The sequence below is a fragment of the Sceloporus undulatus genome, chromosome 4 (assembly GCF_019175285.1).
Source record: "Sceloporus undulatus isolate JIND9_A2432 ecotype Alabama chromosome 4, SceUnd_v1.1, whole genome shotgun sequence".
Taxonomy (NCBI): Eukaryota; Metazoa; Chordata; class Lepidosauria; order Squamata; family Phrynosomatidae; genus Sceloporus; species Sceloporus undulatus.
Window position 1 is genome coordinate 86,839,431 of NC_056525.1, and position 23,295 is coordinate 86,862,725.

Sequence of the window (23,295 nt, forward strand, 5' to 3'; positions counted from 1 at the left end):
ATAGATTTCACAAGATTTTCTTAGGCAATGAATACATAATGGTGGTTTTGCCAGTTCCTCCCTCTGAAGTATACAGTTGGCCCTCCATATCCACAGATTCTTTATCCACAGATTCAACCATCACCAGCTTGAACATCTATATATATATATATATATATTCCAAAAAGTAAACCTTGATTTTGCCAATTTATATAAGGGACACAATTTACTCTGCCATTGTATTTTAGCAATTACCCCCCCCCTCCCGCACATTAGTATAAGCAGTAAATAAATGTTTTAACAGAAATCTGAGCCCCCTAATGGCTGAAGTGCCCCATGGAGGAGAAAAATTTTAACATAAATTATTTATGAACTGCAAGCAAAAGGACTGAATACAATATTTATATAGTACATTTCAAGGACAAGGGAAAGCAGCTTTCCCTTTTAAACAACCAAACATTCTATTTGCAAATGAGAGCAAATTCCTTAATAAATTGATTGTTTAGGATGAGAAAATATGGACAATATGCAAAAATTACACAGCTTGAAGGTGTACTTTTACATATATATAAATAGAATTTCACTTGCTGTTTATATTATAAATCTAGAAAAAAATAGGTATTGCAATGGATTTCAGTGTACTTTTACATTTTGGTTTTTCATTTTACAAATTCAACATTCCATTCTCTCACAGCATAGTGTAGTGTTCTGTTTTTAAACCAAGCTCAGGAATATATTTTATAATACCTTTCCAACCTGATCCCCCAATTTGTGCTGGTGTTTCTGCCTCCAGTTCCATCATAATATAGCCTAAGCAGTGCCATTGTGACATGACAGTCTCAGACATTCCTTTAGAGAAGTACTTACTATTTCCAAATATACGTGTTCGTTGTGATGTAAGAATGTGTTCATATGGCAGCCAATTGTTCTTCAAAATTTCTGGAACAAATTTCTTAGAATAATTTCCTTTATGAATATCATGGTTTATTTATATAGAGAGGTGGGTAAAGTATTGATTTGGTAAATGATATTTCTAATATTCACTTTAGGGAAGTATTTAATATTATATCTGTAGGAGAAAGATGTTGTTTCAACACTCTTTGGAACCCCTCATTATGAAGGAGAGTTGAACAGGAGTAAACACTGCATTTGGCATGTTGTTGGAGATGAACAGAGGCTCCAGCTTTATGACAGCAGCCAAGAGCCTTGGTGTGACATTGGACAATGTGCATTGCTCCATCTCCAGCCTGTCTGATAGAGGGGAGAAATTTGTTACGATAGACTAAAGCAATGATGGTGAACCTTTTAGAGACTGAGTGCCAAAACTCAAAGGTGTTCCTACATTGGGTGTTACCTGGTGCCGGGGGGCGGGACTTTTGGGGGGAAATGGGACTTCTGGGGGTGGGACTTCCAGGGGCAGAACTTCCCTGGAAGACAGCTGAAGGCCCAGGAGGGTGGGGAGAAGAGGAGGAACAAGTGTGCTCCTGTTCCTCCTCTTCCCTGCCCTCCCAAGTCTTTAGCTGTTCTTCTTCTTCCCCCACCCTCTTTTTTCTCTGTGTGCCCTCAGAAATGGCTTCACATGCCAGAGAGGGCACACTTGCCATAGGTTTGCCACCATGGGGTTATAGGATTCCATGTGGGTTCAACCTGTGGAATGGTTCCCTTTCACCTGAAGTGGGATCAGCAATACCTGAGCTGGGCATGTTTATAAAGATGGTCATCCCAGGATCTATTCAGGTGAACCACAAATTTGGGAGAAACGGACATGCTTGCTGTGCCCCCAGATACAATTCAGTGCTCTATTTTTTTTAAAGGTGAGAAATAATTTTATTTTATTTGCTCACTGAATTTATACCCTGTCTTTCTCTTCTGATGTTGAACTGTATAATCAGCATAACATCAGGCACAGTCTGAGACCATTACCCCTTTAGAAAATATGCAAAATTGGAAAGCAAAACAACAGAGCATTAGGGTGGTTCATTTTATAATGGTAAAAACTCAAGTTGAAGCCAGGGACCAAGGCACCTCCTACTTTAGTTCCAAATAATAAAGTAAACCTTTTCCCAAAATTTCATGGTCATAACTCATTTAGAAGGCAGTGCTCAATAAGTGTTAAAAAGTAGAAAAATGCAATTTTTAATGTAATAAATGATATTGTTAATACACTTGAAAAAAATTTTAAATTCACTTCTTTGAGGTCTATGGTTATACAATTTCTACAAGAGCTTTCTTTGTTGGTTAGTTGGAACTTGTTTTCTGTTGGCTTCTGCAACCTGCAACAAGAATTGCTTTTCTTCTTCATCGTGTGTGATCAGCTGGTTGTAGTCTTGGGACAGTTTAACACCCCTTTCTGCCATGTCATTAACTACTTTTAGATGTTTTACGAGTTTTTTACAAGTTGTATACTGTGGATCTTGCTCCCAGTGACTTGGTGGCCTTGTGAGGAATGTGTGGTCTTTTCTACTTTGACAATAGTGAAGACATTCTGCAGTTGGCAAAATCTGATAATTCACATTCTTCATTAAGTAAATCTGGATTTCCTCTTACCATTTGATGTGGAAGAATGTTTGTTATATTTTCAACAATGCAAAGTTTTTCTTCTTCAGCAATTTTATCTGAAAACAGAAATAGGCCAACTAGCTCATCAGAAAGATACCATAAGTGAGGCTGTAGAGCTTTTCTTACAGTGATACTTATCTCATTGCCAAGAATACTGTATGTTCTAGCCTCTTCAAAAAGACCATGTCCTTTATGGCAGTATTTGCACTGACTGGAGCCGCAATCCAATTCTAAACATACAACAGCGCCCCAAACTTGAGGGCCTTAAAGGTCAAAACCAGCACCTTGAATTCTGCCCAGAAACGGACTGGTAGCCAGTGTAGCTGTTTCAACAGGGGAGTGCCATGATCCCTGTAACCAGCCCCTGTCAGCAGTAATTAGTAAATTCATGACACAAAAGGAACGGATGGATTTTTCACATTACTTTCAAGTTTGAAAAGCTTGCTTTTTACATGATACATTCTGTCTTATATTCTTTGAACATCTGTGGACTTTATGCAGTTTTGCTCCATGCATAAACTACATGATGATAAAATAGTGGCATTGCAAATATCCTAAGAAGAATGTGTAGCCAGTATAAGTCAGAGACAACTTTGTAGAGTTTATGTATCATTTGTAACATGTCAGGGGTGAACTTCTGACATGTGCTAAAAGGACTTACATGTGAAGTCCTTCTGACAGGTGGGGGGGAAAGCATTAATCTATTTGTATTGTCTAGAATGTGGTTGGTGTTAAAATACATTCTTTCGGCATATTTCCTCCCCTTTCAATTAAAGTTATGATTATTTCCTTTGTAACAAGGTATTATTACAGAATTTGCATTAGCTGAAACAATGCCAGTTTAAATGTCCCCATCCTTTTTAGAGTGAAATGTCAGAGTTCTTTCAAAAATACTTTTGCATTCCACTTTAAATATGCTGTCAAAGTTGAATTGCTTCGAGGTACATACTGGACTTTGATTTTTATGCATGCTCCTTATTATACTATATTTTATTATTAGTTTTGCAGATTTTTACTTAAAGGTTATTTGATGGGGAATAAATAAGTAAAAAATTAAAAAGCAGAGGGAAGTGGCAGTGATCCTAGGGGATCACATCATCATTCCATGTCCAACTAAAGGTAACCGCTGGATGCGTCTCTGCTGTGCCTCTCCGCTCATGGTAAACTGTCCAGTAAGTAGCCATAATGGGGAAGGTATGGCATGTAAAAGGCAGGTTTATGTGGGGAGAGGAGGTAGAAAGGCTATAGTTCTACTTGGACAAACCTTTACACCTCATCTCCTAAACAAGGTACAGTTTATGCAGTTATACTAGCATGTGCTTCATTAACAGATGATTGTGTTAAATAGATATGTTCACCTATGGATATGGTTGCATACTGTCAGCATCACATGTATCTGTAGTTGAACAGGCAATTTTTCCTCATTAAATTCATGTAAATAGTAAGGGACTCTTCAGATATTCTAGTTTTGAGTGTCAAAACATTTGGGGAGGATGGATGTTGGCAAATATTCTCTGGGGCAAATATTCTCTGGATTCTTCAGTATTTCGCACTAGAGGATGAAAAATATTTTCTAGGAAATTTTGGATAATTCTAGATATAATTCTCTCTTTTTTAGTTAATACTAACCAATTTCAGTTAGTATTGATCTCTAATGTTTGTTCATAGTGTTGGATAAAAAGAACAATGAGTTATAAGAGGAGGACTAGAAGTGGTGGGAACTGCTCATATTATATTTTACAGTAATATTTATATTAAAACTGACTTCACAGTTGTATCCCAAATTCTCCACCGTGTTCCCATGTGATTAAATTGGGCAGGCCATTCTGCAGAAGAGGACTGACACTGTTTTTTGTGGGTTTTTCAGGCTCTGAGGCTGTGTTCTAGAGGAGTTTATTCCTGACGTTTCATCAGCTAAGGCTCACTCAGAACATAGCATGATAAAAAATGCCTTGGAAAATTATCTGCTGAGAAATTCCAGCTTAGCCTCTACCCTGGAAGGGTTGACCTTCATGATTACAATACTCTGTTTCCCATGTATTCATAATCTCTTTCTTCTTCCTAGATTTTGACCACAATTTCGACTGCAAAGAGTCTGTCCCGTAGACAAATATTTTAGGCTTAAGCAAGATTAGTAGGCTCCCAACACAAGAACACAATTGTGACCTAATTCATAACATAAACTATGGTTAGATTGGTTGCCTAAATTCAGTGAGTTTATGCTAGGACGAATCTGCTTTTTCAAAGTTTTTTCCCCAAATGCCACTTTAACAAGGAAACCTAATTCCTTTTCTGTTTTCCCCCCTCTTCATCTTTTAATGGAGCCAATTGCAGTTCCGCATAAAATACAACTGGTTCTGCATGACAGGTTAAAAGCAACTCTTGAATGAGTGAATGTGTCATAGCTGAGTCAGCTGGACCCCCTTCCTGGGTTTTTCTTTTGTTATTTGTAAAGGCTAGTGAGTACTAAAATGTCTCATTCTATTAAATATTAGTATGACTTTGGACCCTGCGATTTACTTACTCAGGTTGACTAAAGATGTATTGTTGTCCGCCTCATGTGTTACGTCTGGTAAATACTGTTCACCATGGCAACTGCCTGGAAAGGTGATGGGTCACTGGTACAACATAAATTTCTTTGAACAAAACATGCACATGGCAGATTCCAGAGCTTGTCTTTAGGAAAGGATAAAAGAGAAGGAAAAGTTTCAGACAGCTTTTTCCTTTGGTAAACTTGCTTCTCAATTCACAGGGGGGGAAATCTTCTAAAAATGGGATGCCTTCTGGGAAGCAGAGGTGCATGAATGAAGGCTGTGCCATAAGAAAGGTTCACTTTTTCTCAGACAGCTTTTTGAATGTGAAACAGAAAGCTTTTTTACCTTCAGATTGTTGCATGTCTAAGACTAGATTATTTTTTAAAAGACATCTTTATTGTAAACTCACTGTTAAAAAATTAGCACAGCCAAATAAACCAGATATTTGTATTTACAGTGAACTTATTCTTATCTCCTAAAAAAAGAGGTGTACCCCTCAATGGTATACAGAATTTTGCTTCTTACCCACTGTCATCTAAAACAATTGGAAATTTTGCCATCTTTGCTTCTGTTCTGAACTTCCTTTCTGGGTGTACAATGAAATCATGGAGGGGAGAAAGTATAGTCTCTATGTGTGGGTGTGTGCGCATGTGTGTTCACACACACTAGAGACCATTAGATCTAGGATCTTCTAGGGAGGACCTTCTTCCTGTCCCACCACCTCTTCAGGCTTCTTTGGTGGAAATAAGGAAGAGGGCCCTCTGAGGCTGAATCCACTCTGCAAAAATAATCCAGTTTTGTGAGATATTTAGCCTTCTCTATCAGAGACCTCTGGTGCCACAACAAACTATGATTCCCAGGATTCCATAGCATCGAGGCATGGCAGGTAAAGTGATGTCAGCAGTGCAGATGCAGCCTCAGTGGTTGCTCCTAGACTTTGAAAGTCCCTCCCCAGGGAGGCTATGATGACTCTTGCTCTTCTTCCTCCAGCAAGTAGTCTTATTCTTCCATCAGGCATTTAGAAACTGACAGGGATGGAATAGGATTTTAATGACTGGCTTTTAATGATGGGCCCTTTCAGCCTTCCCAATTATAGCACTACAATTCCACTTTAACTACCATAGTTCCATCCTATGGAACCCTGTAGTTTTGGGAGGGGTATTTAGACTTCTCAGCCATATAGCTCCAATGTCTTCCCAAACTACAAATCCCAGGATTCCATAGAATGCAATCATGGGACATAGTGAAATCATAGTGCTGTAACAGTGTAGTATGAAAGGGCCCCAGTTCATTTTGATCTTGGCCTCAGGGAATTCATATGAAAGCTTTTCAGTTCATATGAGATTAGCATTAAAGGCCACAGAACATTACATTGATTTTTTTTAGAAGGACTAATGGTAGCGGTTTCCACACAAGTACTGAAAACATTGTAACCTCACTTACAGTCACTGAAAGCCACATAAATGTAGCTTTACAAAGAAAGCATCCATGTTTATCTGATTCTTGGATAAATGCATTTGCACTGTTGATAGAAGGAGCTAAATTGTTATGATTAGCACTTCACAGCAGGTGTGGTTTTTAAAGTAAAATGTGGTATTGTCTCTGCTTGATAAATAATGTGAAGGATGTATAAGTTCAGGGAGAGAGAGAGAGCGCAAATAATTGCTTTCAAGCCCAACCCCACCTGCCCCAGATTTTGTCTCTAACATGCTGGTAAGTGTTTGCTTTTTTCCCTCTGTGTCTGCTCAGGAAATGAAGTTCTCGCTCCAGGAGCACCAGTTGGAAATGGGCTAACAGCAGAGGCTGCAAAAGATCTTGGCCTTCATAAGGGGATTGCAGTAGCTGCGTCTCTGATTGATGCACATGCTGGAGGAATAGGTATTGTATAAGACCATGGTTCTTTCTTCTTCACATCCCTGACATATACAGTTGTGCAGCACCTTTTACAAGCCTACACTATTTAATTCACACCTTTCTAGTTTAATTGAACTTAAACTTAATCATTTTAGTGTAGAGCCCCTGTAAATATTTTAGGGAATTTTGTTTCTGACTTGGAAAATAAGGATAGCTAGAATTTGGTAACTGATTTTTATAAATGTCCCAGGTCTTCATTTGGGAAATCACATTTGGGAGATACATTTGGCAGTAAACCTGCATGTTACAATTTTGTTTTTAGAAATTTAAAAATGATTTCTGAAATGATTAGCAACTTTCCCTAGTTGCCTCTCTGTCTATGGTTTCCTCAGATGAGATAAGCTTTGTGTTCCTATTTGCTAATGAAATCCAAGCAGCTGTGAACTAGGACAGATATGCCAATTTGAGATGTCCAGTTTTGTTGTTGTTGTGTGACTTCAAGTTGATTCTTATTACAATTCTGTCATGGGTTTTTTTTTTTACAAGATTTGTTCTGAGGGGGCTTGCCATTGCTGCCTTCTGAGCCTGAGAAAGTATGACTTGCTCAACATCACCCAGTTAGGGGATGGACAGATGGGTGGCATTGAGCCACCCTTTTACTGGCCTGATAGGTGCTGCAGCAACTGCATGCTGCGGCACCGATCCGGCCTCTAGAGAGCACAAAAAGGAGCTGGAAAAACCAGTTCCTTTTTGGGCCCTCTAAAGGGCGTCATAGCCGCAGCGGTGGAACTTTGTGACGCCCCTTTTGCCGCTGCATCGTCTAGATGCAGCGCCAGGACTGCACCATGATGTCATGCACCATCTAGAAGGGTGGACAGCATCATGACAGGATGGGATAGAGTCATGGCGTCCAGCATGCGAATGCTGCGCCATGGCTCCGCCTACAGGTCAGCACAAAGTGCCAGTCTATAGTTTTCACGACTGAGTGGAGATTTGGATCTTGGTCTCCTAGAGTCGTAGTCCAGCACTCACACTACTATACCACACTGGATTTCTTATCCATAGAAAAACCAAGTATCCTACTTCTTCTTGTAGTATATATAATCCAACTCTTTAGAACGCATATCTTAAAAATCTGTGAGAAAGGAACCTCACAAATAAAGTTCGATTTCCTGTTTTTCTGGCTGGGGTGCAAGCATAAAAAAAGCCATTTTACAACATTTGTCCCAAACATTCTGTCCAAATCTATGGAGTATAAAATGTCTTGTTACAAACTAATATAAGCTTGGAGGATTAATAAAATGCTTCATCCCTAGTATCTTCAGACAAACATGGCCTCAGTAAAGGACAGTGTCTTACACTATTACAAGTTTATGTTAAGTTTATATGATTGCAGATTCAGGGATACAGAGAAACCACAGAGGGAGAAACTGGTGCAAATGAGGTCACTTAATTTTAAATGCCAGATATGAACTTAGGTTTTGAACAGTAAGCTCTAAGGGATGAAAATATTTGCCTACAGTAGACTCGAGAGATTTGATACTCTTCTCATAATAGACACATTAAATATTTTAATGTGCATTTCATTTATAATCCAGCACGATTCCAGTTTCAAACTCAGCCTTTTTTGGCAATGGGCCACAGAGACATTTGTGAGCATGTGTGTGTGTTAGTGTATGTTTATTTTAGAGATGGAATATGCTATACCAGGCCTATGACTACTAAAGGTCATCTTTGACCTTTTCCTTTCCACATGTTAATCCTGAAATTGGGTTCACTCTTTGCTGTTCTTCAATATTATATGATAATGTCATATACACAAGCCATTAATTTTAAATTAACTGTAAAATACATTAGCTTGGATATAAAGGCTGTTCTTACATATATTTCCAACACTACCACTGTCCATTTCACACTGGAAGGGATTCATCAGAAAACCAGATGAATACATACATGCTGAGATTGAAAACCATGCCTTCCCCCCCCCACCCCCTGACATGACAAGTGTCATGAAACTGTTTGATCTGTGTACGGTTATTGGGTGTAATGGAATATTGCAGAGGATGAACCAGGCTGTTCCTGGTTTTGCTGATTCAGTTGGAACTCCCACTGACCACATGACCTGCTTCAAGGTGGACTTTTGGTCAGTCCATATCATGTGGCATTGAGCTGTGCCTCTCAGTTATTATTTTTTGCCAATTACTTCCCTTGTCATACCTAGGTGTCTTCCCATTGGACACCCTGTGTGACTGGCCACACAGTTGTACAAGAGATATACCACCTATACAGTGCATTGGTGTGCCCAGTGACACATTGGCAAAGCATAATCTTGGAGGCCCCCCATAGATGCTCCCTTCCCTAACTTCACCTCATGGTCCCCTGTTGGATTGGCCAGTCTGTGTATGTTTTTATTACAATAATTGCATTATTGGTGACTTCTTTGTGTGTTGTAATTTCACTTAATGGGATGTGTGACAGCTTGATATTGTCAGTGGTGCATCTGCCCACTCATGTATCTGTATGCTTATGCAAAAGGCGGGGGGGGGGGAGTATGGCAAGCAGCAGCACTATCAGCTGTCTCTCACCAGTCCCAGGGTGCATGCTCCAGATCACTTCTGTAAGCCACACAGGCTTCCCCACATTCCTGCACTCATGTCATGCTGTTTATATGCCAGTGGCATTATCTTGTTTCACTTTCTTGCCCCGGAACATGGATTCATCCCGGTTTCATCTGGTTTCAGCCTTGTGTGTCTTGTAAACAACTTAGGTTTGAAATGAGGAGAAACTGCTTTTTTGTGTCTGTGTGGACAACCCCTGAGAGCCTTATCTTCAAGCCTTGGATTGACTCCAACCACCGAGGCGGGCCACTGGATTCTCCTCAGGAGGAAACAATATAAATGGTTTATATTGGCTCTTTAAAGGACTGTATCTCCCTGTACAAGCCCCCAAGAATATTGAGGTCATCGAGAGAGGCCCTTCTCTCTGTCCCACTACCTCTCAGGTGTGTTTGGTGGGAACAAGAGAAAGGTCCTTTTCAGTGGTTGCTCCTAAGCTCTGGAACTCCCTCCCTAGGAAGGCCAGGATGTCTCCATCCCTGCTGTCCTTCTGGCAGCAGGTAAAGATGTTTTTATGCCGCCAGGCTTTTGCATGATGTGTGTGCTGTTTTCTTTTGTTTTAAAGAGTTTTAAACTTTACATTTTAATAATGTAATGTTTTTAATTGTTTTAATTGTTTTTCATACTAGTCTTTTAGATAATAATAATAATAATAATAATTATTATTATTATTATTATTATTATTATTATTTGTTTCCCCACCTCTCCCGGTGGATCGAAGCAAGTTTTTTAGTCCACACAGACTAAAAAGCACAAAGTGTTTACATAAAAATTCAATTAAAAGCAGCTAAAAACAATAAAATATACAACATCATACAGTAACAATATCATCAACAAACAAGGCAGGGATCATACACAGACAGGGCAAGTCATTCATATCAGGGGGGTATTCATATCAGGTGGGGTATGCTCGGCTAAAAAGTTTGGTTTTAACTGCTTTTCTAAATGTCTCTAACGAGGCTGCCAAGCGGATCTCCTCAGGGAGACTGTTCCAAAGTCTCGGAGCTGATGTTGAAAATGCTCTTTGCGAAGTAGCAACATACTTAGAGGTTGCTATATCCAATAGGTTCTTACCCGATGTTCTAAGAGTGCAGGGCGGATTATATAGGGAGATGCGGTCCCGTAAGTAACTCGGGCCCAAGCCATGTAGGGCTTTATAGGTAATAACCAACACCTTGTAATGTGCCTGGAAGCAGATAGGGAGCCAGTGAAGATCTTTTAAGATAGGTGTAATATGGTCAAACCTTGATGAACCGGTGACCAATCTGGCTGCCATATTTTGCACTAACTGAAACTTCTGAACTTGGTACAAGGGTAGCCCCATGTAAAGCGCATTACAGAAATCTAGACGAGAGGTTACCAGAACGTGTACCACCGTTTCAAGGTCCCTCGGTCTAGGTAGGGTCGCAGTTGGCGTATCAACCGAAGTTGATAGCAAACACTTCTGGCCGTCGCATCTACTTGAGATGTCAATTGCAGGGACGAGTCCAGAAGTACTCCTAAACTGCGAACTTCGTCCTTCAGGGGAAGTGTGACCCCGTCCAGGACAAGTTGACACATTTCCTTCCTTAGGCCCGAGGAACCTATCACAAGTACTTCCGTTTTCTCTGGATTCAGTCTGTTTTCCCTCATCCAGCCCATCCAGTGTTTTAACTTGGACTGTTTTAGATTTGTAGTCCCTGTACTGGGAGGAAGGCGGGATATAAATAAACATAGTAAGAATAAGAAGATCAGTATGGTTGTATGTAATTCAAAATCCAAATATTTCTGTGGCATATGCAGCCCAGTTGCATCATTACTTGTAAGGAACCTCACTGAGTTCAGTGAGTTATTCCAAAAATTGTCTGAATAGGCCTGCAACCTGAATTACTACAGATTGAGTCTCCCTTATTCGAAGTTCCCAGAAATATTTTGGATTTCAGATTTTTTAAATTTATTTTTTACTTTTTAATAACCTGTGTTTGCATATACTTACATAATGAGATACCTTGTAGATGGGATCCAAATCAAAACATCAGATTAATTTATGTTCACACACACACACACACACACACCTTATACACATAGTCTGAAGGTAACTTTATACAATATTTTAATAGTTGTGTGCATGAAACAAAACTGAATCATTAGAAGACAAAGGTGTCACTATCTCAGCCACTCAAGAAGAAAAAAAGTTTTGGTTTTTAGAGTATTTGGATTTCGAAACTCCAGATAAAGGAGATACAGTCTGTACTAATTTTAGCTGGAGTTGTTTTTCAGGAGGGGTTAACACTGTGATTTCTGAATAGGACTCCTTGCAAAGAAGGAGAGAAAACTGTAACACACAAACTTTATTTTGTTTGTTGTCAGGTCTTCACGGTGGATGTACTTCAGAATTATTAAAGCAAAGAATTAAAGAAAGCTTATTCCAGGAGTGTTCATAAAAGGATCTCTGATACCCCTGAGATGATCTAAGCATTTTCTCTATTCTAGTAGACAAGTATGAAGATTGAAGTAATAATATTTCCAGTTATACAATATGTTTCAATCACTGAGAATAAAAGTCCAGCTTGCCCAGTATCCTGCTTCCCACATTAGACAACCCACACTGGGTAGCCACAAGCTTCCAGAAAATGCACTATGCATCATGAAGTCAGCAGGCTACCCCTGCTGTGATGTTCACAGAAATTAGTATTCAGCTGTTATTCAATATTCAGACTGCTTCTGATTCTGAAAATTCCAGGAAGTCATAATGATTGATAGCCACTGATCTGTCTATTTGCCATGAAGAAATTCCATGAGACAGTTAAGAGTCGTATTATCAACATTTTGATGGTCAGAATGAAGGTCATGGACTGTTAATTGTTACAATTATGAGATGCTTCTTCTTACATACGTGTATGTTATGTATGATTAATGTACACTTTGGCATATGACTCCTTAATAACATTGTGATTCATATGCTTTGCTTTATGTTGTTGTGATGTTTCTAGCTTGAGAAACAGTGGTCTGAATTATCTTGACAAGAGTAGAATAGTTAAATCAGTTGATTTTACCTTTGTGTTGATTCATCCCCTATGCCGTCCCCACACTCATCAGGAAAAGATGGAATAGCATGGAGGGAGGGAGCGTGCACTACCCCAGGAAGCCCTGCTCCCCAACAGCCCTGTCCCCACCCACACACACATTGGGTGACACCCGGTGGAGGGATGCAAGAAAGAAAGAGAGAGAGAGAGAGAGAGAGAGATTCTGATTTGGGAAAATAATTGTCTTTTGATGTTAAACACTGTAGAACTCTGTAACCCATTTAACTGGTGAATTTCTAAATAGTTCATCTTTTTTAAAAAAATCTAAGATCATTCTTTGCTAAGAAAGTGATGGTCTGAAGAGCCACAAAAATAACCCAGAGACTGTGCTTTGCCTCCCCATAAGGTATGAGATTTATGGTCCATGGTGTTATATGTTGGTTTACCAGATATAATTTACCAATATTGGATACAAATTATGGCCAAAATCCTGCTGGTATGCTATACTGATATACAGTGGAGCCTTGCCTTACTCGGGGATCCGTTCAGACCCCCCCCCCCCCGAGTAAGGCAAATACTGCGTAAACTCAAGCCCTATTCAGTAGAATGGGGCTTGTGCTCACGGTGTTCGTGTGTGCGTGGTGTGCGTCCACGCCATTCCATGTATTGCAGTATGGCTTTACGTGGAAGCCGCGTATGGCACTCCCAAGTATGGAGCGGGTGCGGTGTGCCTATGTTCATAAGGGTAATAAAGGGGTAATGGCCACAGGCTCTCCAGCCTTGGTTGAGGTAAACCATTGGAAGAAAAGGCATCTTGGAAATGGCAGATTTTGGCGGGGTACGAGGCACCTCTCTTTGCTGCGCCGGAGCGCCACAGCATACAAATTGTGCGGCGCTGCTGCGCAGCAGAAAAGGAGCTCCAAGAAGCGTCTCCTTTTTGTGGCACCGCAAAGCACCAGAGACGGCGTGGTTACGTCACAGCTGCGCAGCACCGTTTGGAGGTGGCACAGCTGCAACGTCATCATTATGTGCATCATCTGTATGGTGCTGCGTAACGGCGGCATGTGCACGACGTGCTAGGGTTGTGGGGTGTGTGCACGTGCTGCCCCGAGGCAACCCTAGCTCGTCGTGGGCACGCCGCAAAGGGCCCATCTGTACAGGGCCTTAGTCTTCCCTCTCTTACCACTGTTGTACAGTTTTGCATGTCATAGATGAAATACAAAGGATTGTACTGCACAATTACTAGATTTTGGGCAGGAGGGGGAATGCTGATATGTATTTTGTCAAAAAACAAAACCACAACCGGCCATCATCACCCTACTCATTTTTTCCTCCCTACATGACCCATGAAACCAGAAATATGCATACACAGAAGAAAAATGGGCTGAGATAGAAAGATCCTACTGGATCAAACCGAAGGCTTATTTCAGTTTTGTTCCCATATTGATCAGCCAACTGCCTACAGAAAATGGAAAGGATAAGTGAAATCCATAGAAGCCCTTCATTTTCTGTGTCAATTCCAGAAATGCACCCTGTATGCATATGCCAATTAGAGCCACCTCTCAGTATTGTTGTAATCTAACTCCTTCATCGTCAGCTGTGTTGACTAGGTCTTCTGGGGCTTGCACTCTAACAACATATGTAGAGTCACAAGTTGGTCATGCCTACTTTATAGTTATTTCTGAGGACTGTTGCTATCATACTTAGGAATACCCTTTCTCTGGCCATGAAACCTGATTAGTATTGCTCGTTTCCATCTCCCTCTTCCATCTGTTTGGTGAGGAATGTATGTGAGAAGAAGAGAAACTGGCAACCTTCACAGTGTTAGAACATAAAATAATTCTGCTTTGCTTTAAAAACGGGTTTTCTTTGTTTTATATCTTTATACCAGGATTGATTGGTGCTAATGTGAAAGGACATAACTTACCTTGTGAAAACCAGCCAATTACATCCCGAATTGCTTTGATATGTGGGACATCTTCATGCCACATGGCAGTAAGTTACAAGTAGAATTTTCCTGCAAATCATACAAATTGGGTTGGTTGTGAGTTCTTGTTGGAATTTTTTAAAAGCTAACCTTTTTACACCTCTTTTAATTTCCTTGCCTTTAACTTTTGTGTCTCCTGTATCATGTGGTAACTCTTATCATTATCTTCAGAAACTCATTATATACTACCTACATGGATTTGCTATCAAGAAGCATTTTTATAGTAAAAATCAATACTGGAGGAAAGGCACAAAATGTAAAAGGAAAGTCAGAAATTACTTTACAGTGATTTTGACTGGGCGTTATGTAATTGGAGCCTGAGACTCTGGCTTTGAGTGACCCCTGAGGAGCATGTCACTAGTGTATAACAGAGTACTTGGTGTCTTTAGCAAAGCCCTTCAGACCTTCATTTCTCCCACCTTCTCACTCAATCAATATAAATCCATCTTACTCTGAGAGGTCTAATGATCTATAGAATTACGAGCTGCATTGAGACTCCAAAAGAGCCAAGATAAGCAATTTTTGCTTCAATAATTTTTCTCACTGAATTAAGGGAAAAGCTTTTTCCTGGGATTGCAATTAAACTTTAGTGTCTCTCTTTTTAAAATTAATACCTCTTTAAAAATATATAAGCCTGAAAGCATTCCATTTTCATGACTACTTTTTTTTCAGTAATTTTTTTTCATTTCAAACCTGTGAAATTGCTTACGTAGACTGAATTATGTTAGAGTTAAGAAAATAAGTAGATAAGCAAAATTAAGAACTTGTGCAGCAGGAGGGTTGATTTTTGTTTTTACAAATGACAGTGTATACTTTTTTCCATATGTTGTTTGCACACAAAGGTGATGTCTGTGTTGAACAACAGTCTTCTTCTTTTTTCTTTTCTTTTCTTTTTGCAATGGATTTCAGATGTTGAAAAGAGACACCTGTTAAATGTTATCCCTAGTATACATTTAGGCTTTGCCCTTTGCTCTGTTAATATGTGTGTATACAGAAAACAACAACAACAAATGAATAACACAGTGATGTAGTCATGTGTGGTTTACAGAAACAGTGTAGTGCCTTAGCTTTTATTTATTCAGCAAAGCATTTTAAATCAGCTATGTAGACGTATGTGCTCCAGCACAAACTCAATTGCCTAACTTCATGAGAAACTGAACCTAGATATTGCCATTTTTGCCGATCCCAATATGTTCTATAAAGTTGTGTGGTGATGGACAAGTTATCTTAGGCTTACACGGCATCCACGTTGCAGAAATAATCCAGTTTGACACCACATTAACAGCTATTAGTAGCCCTATTGAATTCTAGGAATTGTAATTTGTGGTTGCACCAGAACACTCTGACAGAGAAGGCTAAAAGTCTCACAAAACTGCAGTTTCAAAATTCCACAGCATTGAGCCATGGCAGTTAAAATGATGTCAAACTGGATTATTTCTGCAGTGTGGATGCAGCCCTAGTCGGGAATGTCCCCATAAATTAGACTCAATCTGTTGCATGTATCCAATAAATTGGACAGTGTGTTGCCTATACTGTAGTCAGTAAGTTGGACTCAGTCTGCTCTTTATATACCTTCCCTGTATCCAACCTTCTCAGTTGTCTATTTCCAGAACTTCCCAGGCCCATGATGAGATGGAGCGGAGGGGAGACCTGAAAGCCATGGAGGCCTCAGACTCCTAGTTTGGCTGCTCCCATAATCATAGTTGTAAAGGCATGTTGCTGGAAGGAAATATAGGAAATGTTGACCTTGCTCTGATTTTAGTTATGATCTCCAGATGGGAGGAAACAATGTCTGAAGTACAATTAACATTTGTCTTTGTACATACACATTCTGTTTTCATGACTAACTGCAAATACATGAAGTGTAAAGGCACCAGTCCTCCAGTTTTTCAAACAAGGAAGAGGAGCCTGTGTTATGGGTTTATAACATGAGAAATGTACTGCACAATTACTAGATTACAATTACTCCCCCCCCCCCCAAAAATTCAAGTGTTACATGATTGTTGTATGGATTATAGAATAAACTGAGGATAAGCAAAGTGACTTGCACACACTGCAGAGTGCTATACAAATGATGATGGAAAATAAGAATAAGATGATGACAATGGTGATGATACTGATGCTAAATTTTGACTTCTATCAGGCATTAGAATCAACAGAAGAATGAAGTTCCAGGCACAAATAATGATGATGGCAGAAATGTTCCTAATGGTTAGAACTTGACTTAGCAGTTGACACAGTCTATAAACTAAGAGAAAACTGAGGCTGTAATGTGTGTATGCACATCTGGGAATAAGGCCACTGATGCTTCCAATTGAACACGCATATAAGATTGTATTGTAAATCTTTCTCAGTTTCAAAATGTGACTACTTTTTTTCTTCTTTTGCCATATTTTGTTGTCAAAGGCAATGCAATTTCCCATCAGCAGACAACTAACAAATCCAAAGCTATATGGAATGCACATATGAAACCTTGGGTTGAAGCAGGCTTTTATCTGTACCTGTTTATACTGTGCCGATGACACAGGGCAATTGTGTGTGCCTTTTTAATGAGATGTATATGCAGCTGCAGTTGGGTAAAATTAACTGTACCTTTTTTTAATTAGGGCTGTAAAATTTAAGTTTATTATCCTCTATATTTTTGTTAGAATTTTCTCTCTCTCTCTCGTTTTCTCTGCATATATTTCTCCTTTTCTTTGTACCAAGGGACCCTGAGGGCAATACAGATGAATCATCAGGTTTAATTTAATGCAGTGGGAGAGAGACCTGTGTGGTCAGGCTGGCATAAAGTGTGCCTTTGATCTGCTTCAGGTGCACTGGGCCCTGGTGAGCCAGCAACAATAATATCTTTGTGACATGATCAGAGTAGAGAGTGAAACAAGGCTGGGGTGGCAGGAGGGGGAGAATGGCCCATATGAAAACTCAAGGCTTTCCTTTGTTGTGGTTCTGGCAAAGGAAAAAGTCAACTATCAGGAGAAATTCAGTGAACATGAAGCGGGGTGAAAGTGCAATGGTTGAGTAGTGGGTTACTTTCAATGCCTCTTAACAAGAAGGCATTCAAAATAATTTGCCTGGTTACTTTATTTTCTTGCAAGCGAGGGTGAAAGGTGGAATGGAGGAGGAGAAAAGAAGTGCCTTGATCAGTTTAGACATTTTGTGAGTCAGATGAGTAGGCTTTCACAAAGGGTTTGTGCTTGAAAAATGGTAAAATCCTCTATACCTTTTTAAAATGATAGTATTTCGCCCTCTTTGCAAGGATGATTAAAAAAAACATTTATTGGTCATACTTTGGGTATTTCAAGTGGGTTGAAAAGTCAAAATGTAAACAGTACATTTGGGGATCGTGTTTGGGGGAAAAGGAGGAGGAGATTGTTCTGCAGTTTGCGGAGCCAGAAAAATGTTGGACTGAAGCCAAGGCATTGTCAGGGAAGAATGGAAAAAGACAATATCTGTTGTTAAAAAGAAAGAGAAGCCTCAGTGGATGACAGGTGAAACTCTTCAAGCAGTTAAGTAAGGTCAGACAAGAAGCAAAAGTAAAAGGTGACAGAAATAGGCTCAGAACTCTAAATGCAAGTGTTCAGTGACTTGTGGACAGGGACAAAGCAACTACTATAATAACAAATGCAGAAAAACAGAAGGTGACAACAAAAATGGAAAAACACGACACCTATTCCACAAGATCTGAAAAATCAAAGGGAATTTTAAACCAAGAATGGAGATGTTGTATGACCAGCAGGGGAACACATAACACAAGCAAGTAGAAATAAAAATATGATGGAAATAATATAAGGAAGAACTATATAAAAGAGCTGAAGGTGTGACATATTCATTCAAGAAAGAACCATTTGAAAATGTACCTACAATTTTAGAAAGTGGCATAGAAGCTGATTCAGAGTATTTAGGAGAAATAAATTACCAGGAACAGAGGGCATACCATTTTACATTTGCCTTCCTGTGAGGCTGAGAGAATGTGACTTGATGAAGGTCACCCAGGTTTTTACCATGGCCAAGTAGGTATTCAAACCCTGGTTTCTGAAGTTGTGGTCCAATATTTAAACCCACTACCCTATGCTGACTCCCAATAATTGGGTATTGCTAGCTGCCAATTTGAAAAGGAAAGAAGATGGAACGTAGAGATAATTAGTATGGCATGGATGGGTTTAAGATATTATTAGTTTCTAGCACATTCTTACTAGACTTCAATTTATTATGATTTTTTTTTTAAAAAAATTCTTTAAACACACTGGCTGTGTGTTCAGACATCATAATAACCCAGCCAATACAGATTTTTTTTTTTTAAAAAAGAGATTATATAGAGTTTTTTTTAAATTAGAGGTAATCATACAACAAGATCAGTAACTTATACCACAGATAATAGCATTATATATTTCCACAGAATGTTGGATTATTGGCATCAATCCTGCTTTGTTCCTTGTGTTGGCTGAAGAAATTGTCAGCTAATCAGAGAAGGAAAAGTTAGCAAAAAAAACTACTACTACTTTCCCTTTATACTAAAAAGCTAAAACAACAACAACAAAACAACAATGCCCTTACTGTAATTAGATTTATCTTGATATTGCTTTTAATTTGATATGTACATTTTTACTGCATTACCATATTGCTTATACTGTATTGCCACAAGGAAGGAAGGAAATCCCATTCATAATTTTATTGTCCTCTCCATCCCATCCTGTTTTGAGTTTAGGAGAAAAGGAACCAGCTATGTGATTGTTGGAGAATCCCATTTCTTACCCATCCACTTGTCGAATGTGTGTGACTGAACTTACAAAGCAATAGACCCACACTGGAAGGATACAGGAAAACAAAAACAGCTATAAATGTAAAATAAAATATACAGTCACCCTTCCTTCACCAGCAGAATACCACAATAAGTATCACAAACTTTCATTCATGATTGACCAGTATTATTTTTCAGAAACAACAGATACCTAGGAAATATTTTGGAGAAAAAGACAGTTCAACAGCTCAGTATCTTCTGCTTCTTGTGGGAGGAGGCACCACTCTGCTGCTGTTGGAATCCATTGTCTCATTCTTCCTGTGGCATTCATTCATGATTTCAGTCCATGCGTGGCTAACTCACCAATACAGAGGGCTGACTACTCTCCAAAAGAATGAAATAATTCTAAGACAAAACTGAGAAAGACACTTCACGTTTGCAATACATCTTGAAGACTCTAACACTCTTTTTATTATATAAACACCAAAAGCAACCTGGGGTAGAATCATAGAATTCTAGAGTTGGAAGAGACCCCAAGGGCCATCCAGTCCAACCCCCTGCCATGCAGGAAATCCAAATCAAAGCATCCCTGACAGATGGCCATCTAGCCTCTGCTTAAAGACCTCCAAGGAAGGAGACTCCACTACACTCCGAGGGAGTTTGTTCCACTGTCGAACAGCCCTTACTGTCAGGAAGTTCTTCCTAATGTTGAGGTGGAATCTCTTTTCCTGGAGCTTGCATCCATTGTTCCGGGTCCTGTTCTCTGGAGCAGCAGAAAACAAGCTTGCTCCCTCCTCAATATGACATCCTTTCAATTATTTAAACAGAGCTATCATATCACCTCTTAACCTTCTCTTCTCCAGGCTAAACATCCCCAGCTCCCTCAGTCGTTCCTCATAGGGCATGGTTTCCAGACCTTTCACCGTTTTAGTCGCCCTCCTTTGGACACACTCCAGTTTCTCAACATCCTTTTTAAATTGTGGTGCCCAGAACTGGACACAATATTCCAGATGGGACCTGACCAAAGCAGAATACAGTGGCACTATTACTTCTCTTGATCTAGACACTATACTTTTATTGATGCAGCCTAAAAGAGTAGTCTGTAAGAGTAAGGTGTTCCTTAAAATGTTCTACGTTGGCTGAAGAGCTTGCCAGTGCACATATGGCTAGTCATGTGGGGTGGAGTTAAGAGTTCCACTTCACCAGTTGATCTTTCCTCTCCCTGGTTATATAAGGAAGTTGTTTCATACCAGTACTAAGGTATCTTATTATTCAGCTCAAAAGTGAATGGTGGTGACCCCTCAACTTCTTTTTTTGATGTCTGAACCATCCTAGGGAATGGATATCTTGGGGCTCTAAGTTCAAGAAGGGGAGACGGAACTAATAAATAAAGAGTAGGGATCATCATCATCATCACCACATCTGTTGACATATGGGCTAGGTACATAGAAAGCATACGTCTGCCTTTCATTTGTGCTTTTCCTTTACACCTACTGGTGTGTGATTAATGACTCTGCAATCAATGCAGTGTTTAGTATCTGTTTGTGATAGTAAGTACAGTAAGCATTGGACCCCCCATGATTCATGTTCCTGACCAATATTGTGCTCTCCTGGGGCAGAAAGTAGGGCTCGGGAGAGCGGAGCGTTCACATGCTCCCGAACCCTATTACATGTCACGGGCACCATCTTGGCACTCTGCCGTTTACATGGCACGTGCAATGATGACATGGCTCATGCACCGTGTCCAAATGGCACAACACATGAGGGACATCACAACGCCGCTCCAGGACACTTATGGCACCTCAGCAGCGGTGCACAGAGGAGTGGATCGTTACCACACTGTGCAGTTGCCACAACAATGATCTAGGAGAGAAAGGGGCTTCCTCTGTCTGCCCTTTTCTCCCAATCTGTATAGGCCCTTATTTCTTCCAATTGCATACAAACCTTTTTGAAGAAACTTAAGAGTACTCCCAACTGTTTATGTGTCTATTGTTACATCTGTACTAAAATAAGCATTTTGGCCTGTTACAGACTGTCAAAATAAAGCTGCTTCAGGTCTCTTTGGAGGTATGCTATTTAAATGATGCATGGGTCCTAAGAGTCCGGAGGTCGCACCAAAGCCACACTCCATTCTTAAGCACCAGCGTGCAGCTTTTGGTGCAGCTTCCGGATTCTTAGGATGCATGCATCATTTAAATAGCATACCTCCAAAGAGACCCAAAGCAGATTTATTTTGGCAGTCTGTAACAGGCCTTTAATTGTAATGGCATACTTATAACAATCCTGTGAATAAATCTTGAGCTTCATATCTTCCTTCCTCCCCCCCCCCTTTTTTTTTTCTTTGCTTTTTTGCTCATTTGCTTCCTTCTTTCTTGTAAAACCCATTTTTAAAGTGTGTGTTTACCATGTTTACACTGACATAGACAGAAATGGCTAATTATTAAATCATACAATTTGTGATTACACTCCACTCAGCTTCTGAATTAGATTTGGATTTTCATCAGAGAATGTCTGCTGTTTGGTTTGAATAACCTGCAGGAACTTTATTTATCTGTTGTGAGGTTTTTATCTTCTGGGATGCCAGAGTGAACTCTTGAAAACATCAACAGGATACAAAAACTGCAGGATCACTTGGGAGAATCTGTAGTTATAAATATCCTGAAAGGTTCCCAGTTTAGTTCAAAAGAATGTCCTTTGCCTAGTTTTGTTTGCTTGATTGCTTGTTTAAAGAGAAACTTTGGACAGATTTGCATATTCTGGCTTGGTCTTCTGCTTCTTCCAGCGCTACAAAAGATGGAGCTGTTTTTGCTCTGAAATTGTCCACCCAAGCTGCCAGCTTTGTTTACACAAATAGAGTCTAAAGCACGTTTCCAGCCCCAGTGCTTGCACAGTACGTGTTCTTTGCAGAACATCCTGGGGTGGAGACCGCAGAGGCATGCTGGCTCAAAGTGTTCCTGCAGGCTGATCTCTGTAATCTCAGTGGGAGCCAGACCAGCAAGTGGTTTCAGTATATGTTGGCTGCAATTTGAGGGCAGAACATGCCACATAGTTAAAGCATCAGATTCCTTCAATCATTAGTGCAGAGGAATCCTTGACTATGTTGGGAAAATGCCTGCAAAGACAGGGAAACCCAGCACTCTATGCTGCTGGTTTGGGTGTGCTGTGCTCAATCTTTTTACAGAGCACCACTAGGGAAAGTGTTTTGTGCAAGAACACCCAAAAGCAGCATTCTGGATTGTCAGCCTTTGACTCTAGTCAAATGGGTCTTCCATTTTAGGTTAGGGAAATGAAACGTGCCATTTCCAAGGAAATAGAGCCGAATGCCCTGGGCAATGGACTTCTCAGCCAGCTGGCCCTAACCCAGCCATTCCCAAAGCAATTTGTCCCTCTCCAGATCACTGGAGAGGGAGGTGGGAGAGGGGTGAGCAGGGTGTTGAAGAGAAATGAAAAGGCAAAACAAAAACACCAGCTGAAGACTTGAAAAGAACAATGAAGCCTGCAACAATCCAAAATCCCCATCTTCCTACATCTTTGCATCCTGTTATCTTAAAATATATGTTTACCAGCATTCACAATAGACTTTCAGATGTGAGAAGTATCTGTAGTTAATTCAAACTACTGACTAACTGTTAAATTTGCTCAGTAAAGTGGATGTGAATCTGGAGATTCCAAACACACACAGTGTTTACAGAGGCACATTATTGTTAGTATGTTGCAATATAGAAATGTGAAATGCTTCTAAACCTTTCCAGTGGCACAGCTTCTCTCACATTAAAAGATGGCAGGGAGAAGGGTAGATTTTATTTACAAAAATATAAAAGGGAAAAAAGATAAAAACTGAATAAGAATATACATTATGCAGGTGGACAGATGTGATTGCAGAGACATGGGGAATTCAAACTCTAATTTTAAGTTCTCTGCAAAAGCACCTTCTTATTCTTAGGGTTGTTTCACCCTACCCAGTTATAATGCTATGATTCCACTTTAACTGTCATGGTAGCAGCCTATAGAATCCTGAGATTTG

The 23,295-nt window shown here is 39.9% G+C and overlaps 1 protein-coding gene across 3 annotated transcripts in view; it reads left to right on the forward strand.

Moving 5' to 3' along the window:
- FGGY (FGGY carbohydrate kinase domain containing) overlaps positions 1-23,295 on the forward strand; it is a 208,377-nt gene that overhangs the window by 80,799 nt on the left and 104,283 nt on the right. For all 3 annotated transcript variants that reach the window (XM_042462093.1, XM_042462095.1, XM_042462094.1), the window contains exons 7-8: positions 6,822-6,950; positions 14,438-14,541. In XM_042462093.1, the coding sequence (XP_042318027.1) occupies positions 6,822-6,950; positions 14,438-14,541 (233 nt within the window). The remainder of the gene's footprint in view (positions 1-6,821; positions 6,951-14,437; positions 14,542-23,295) is intronic.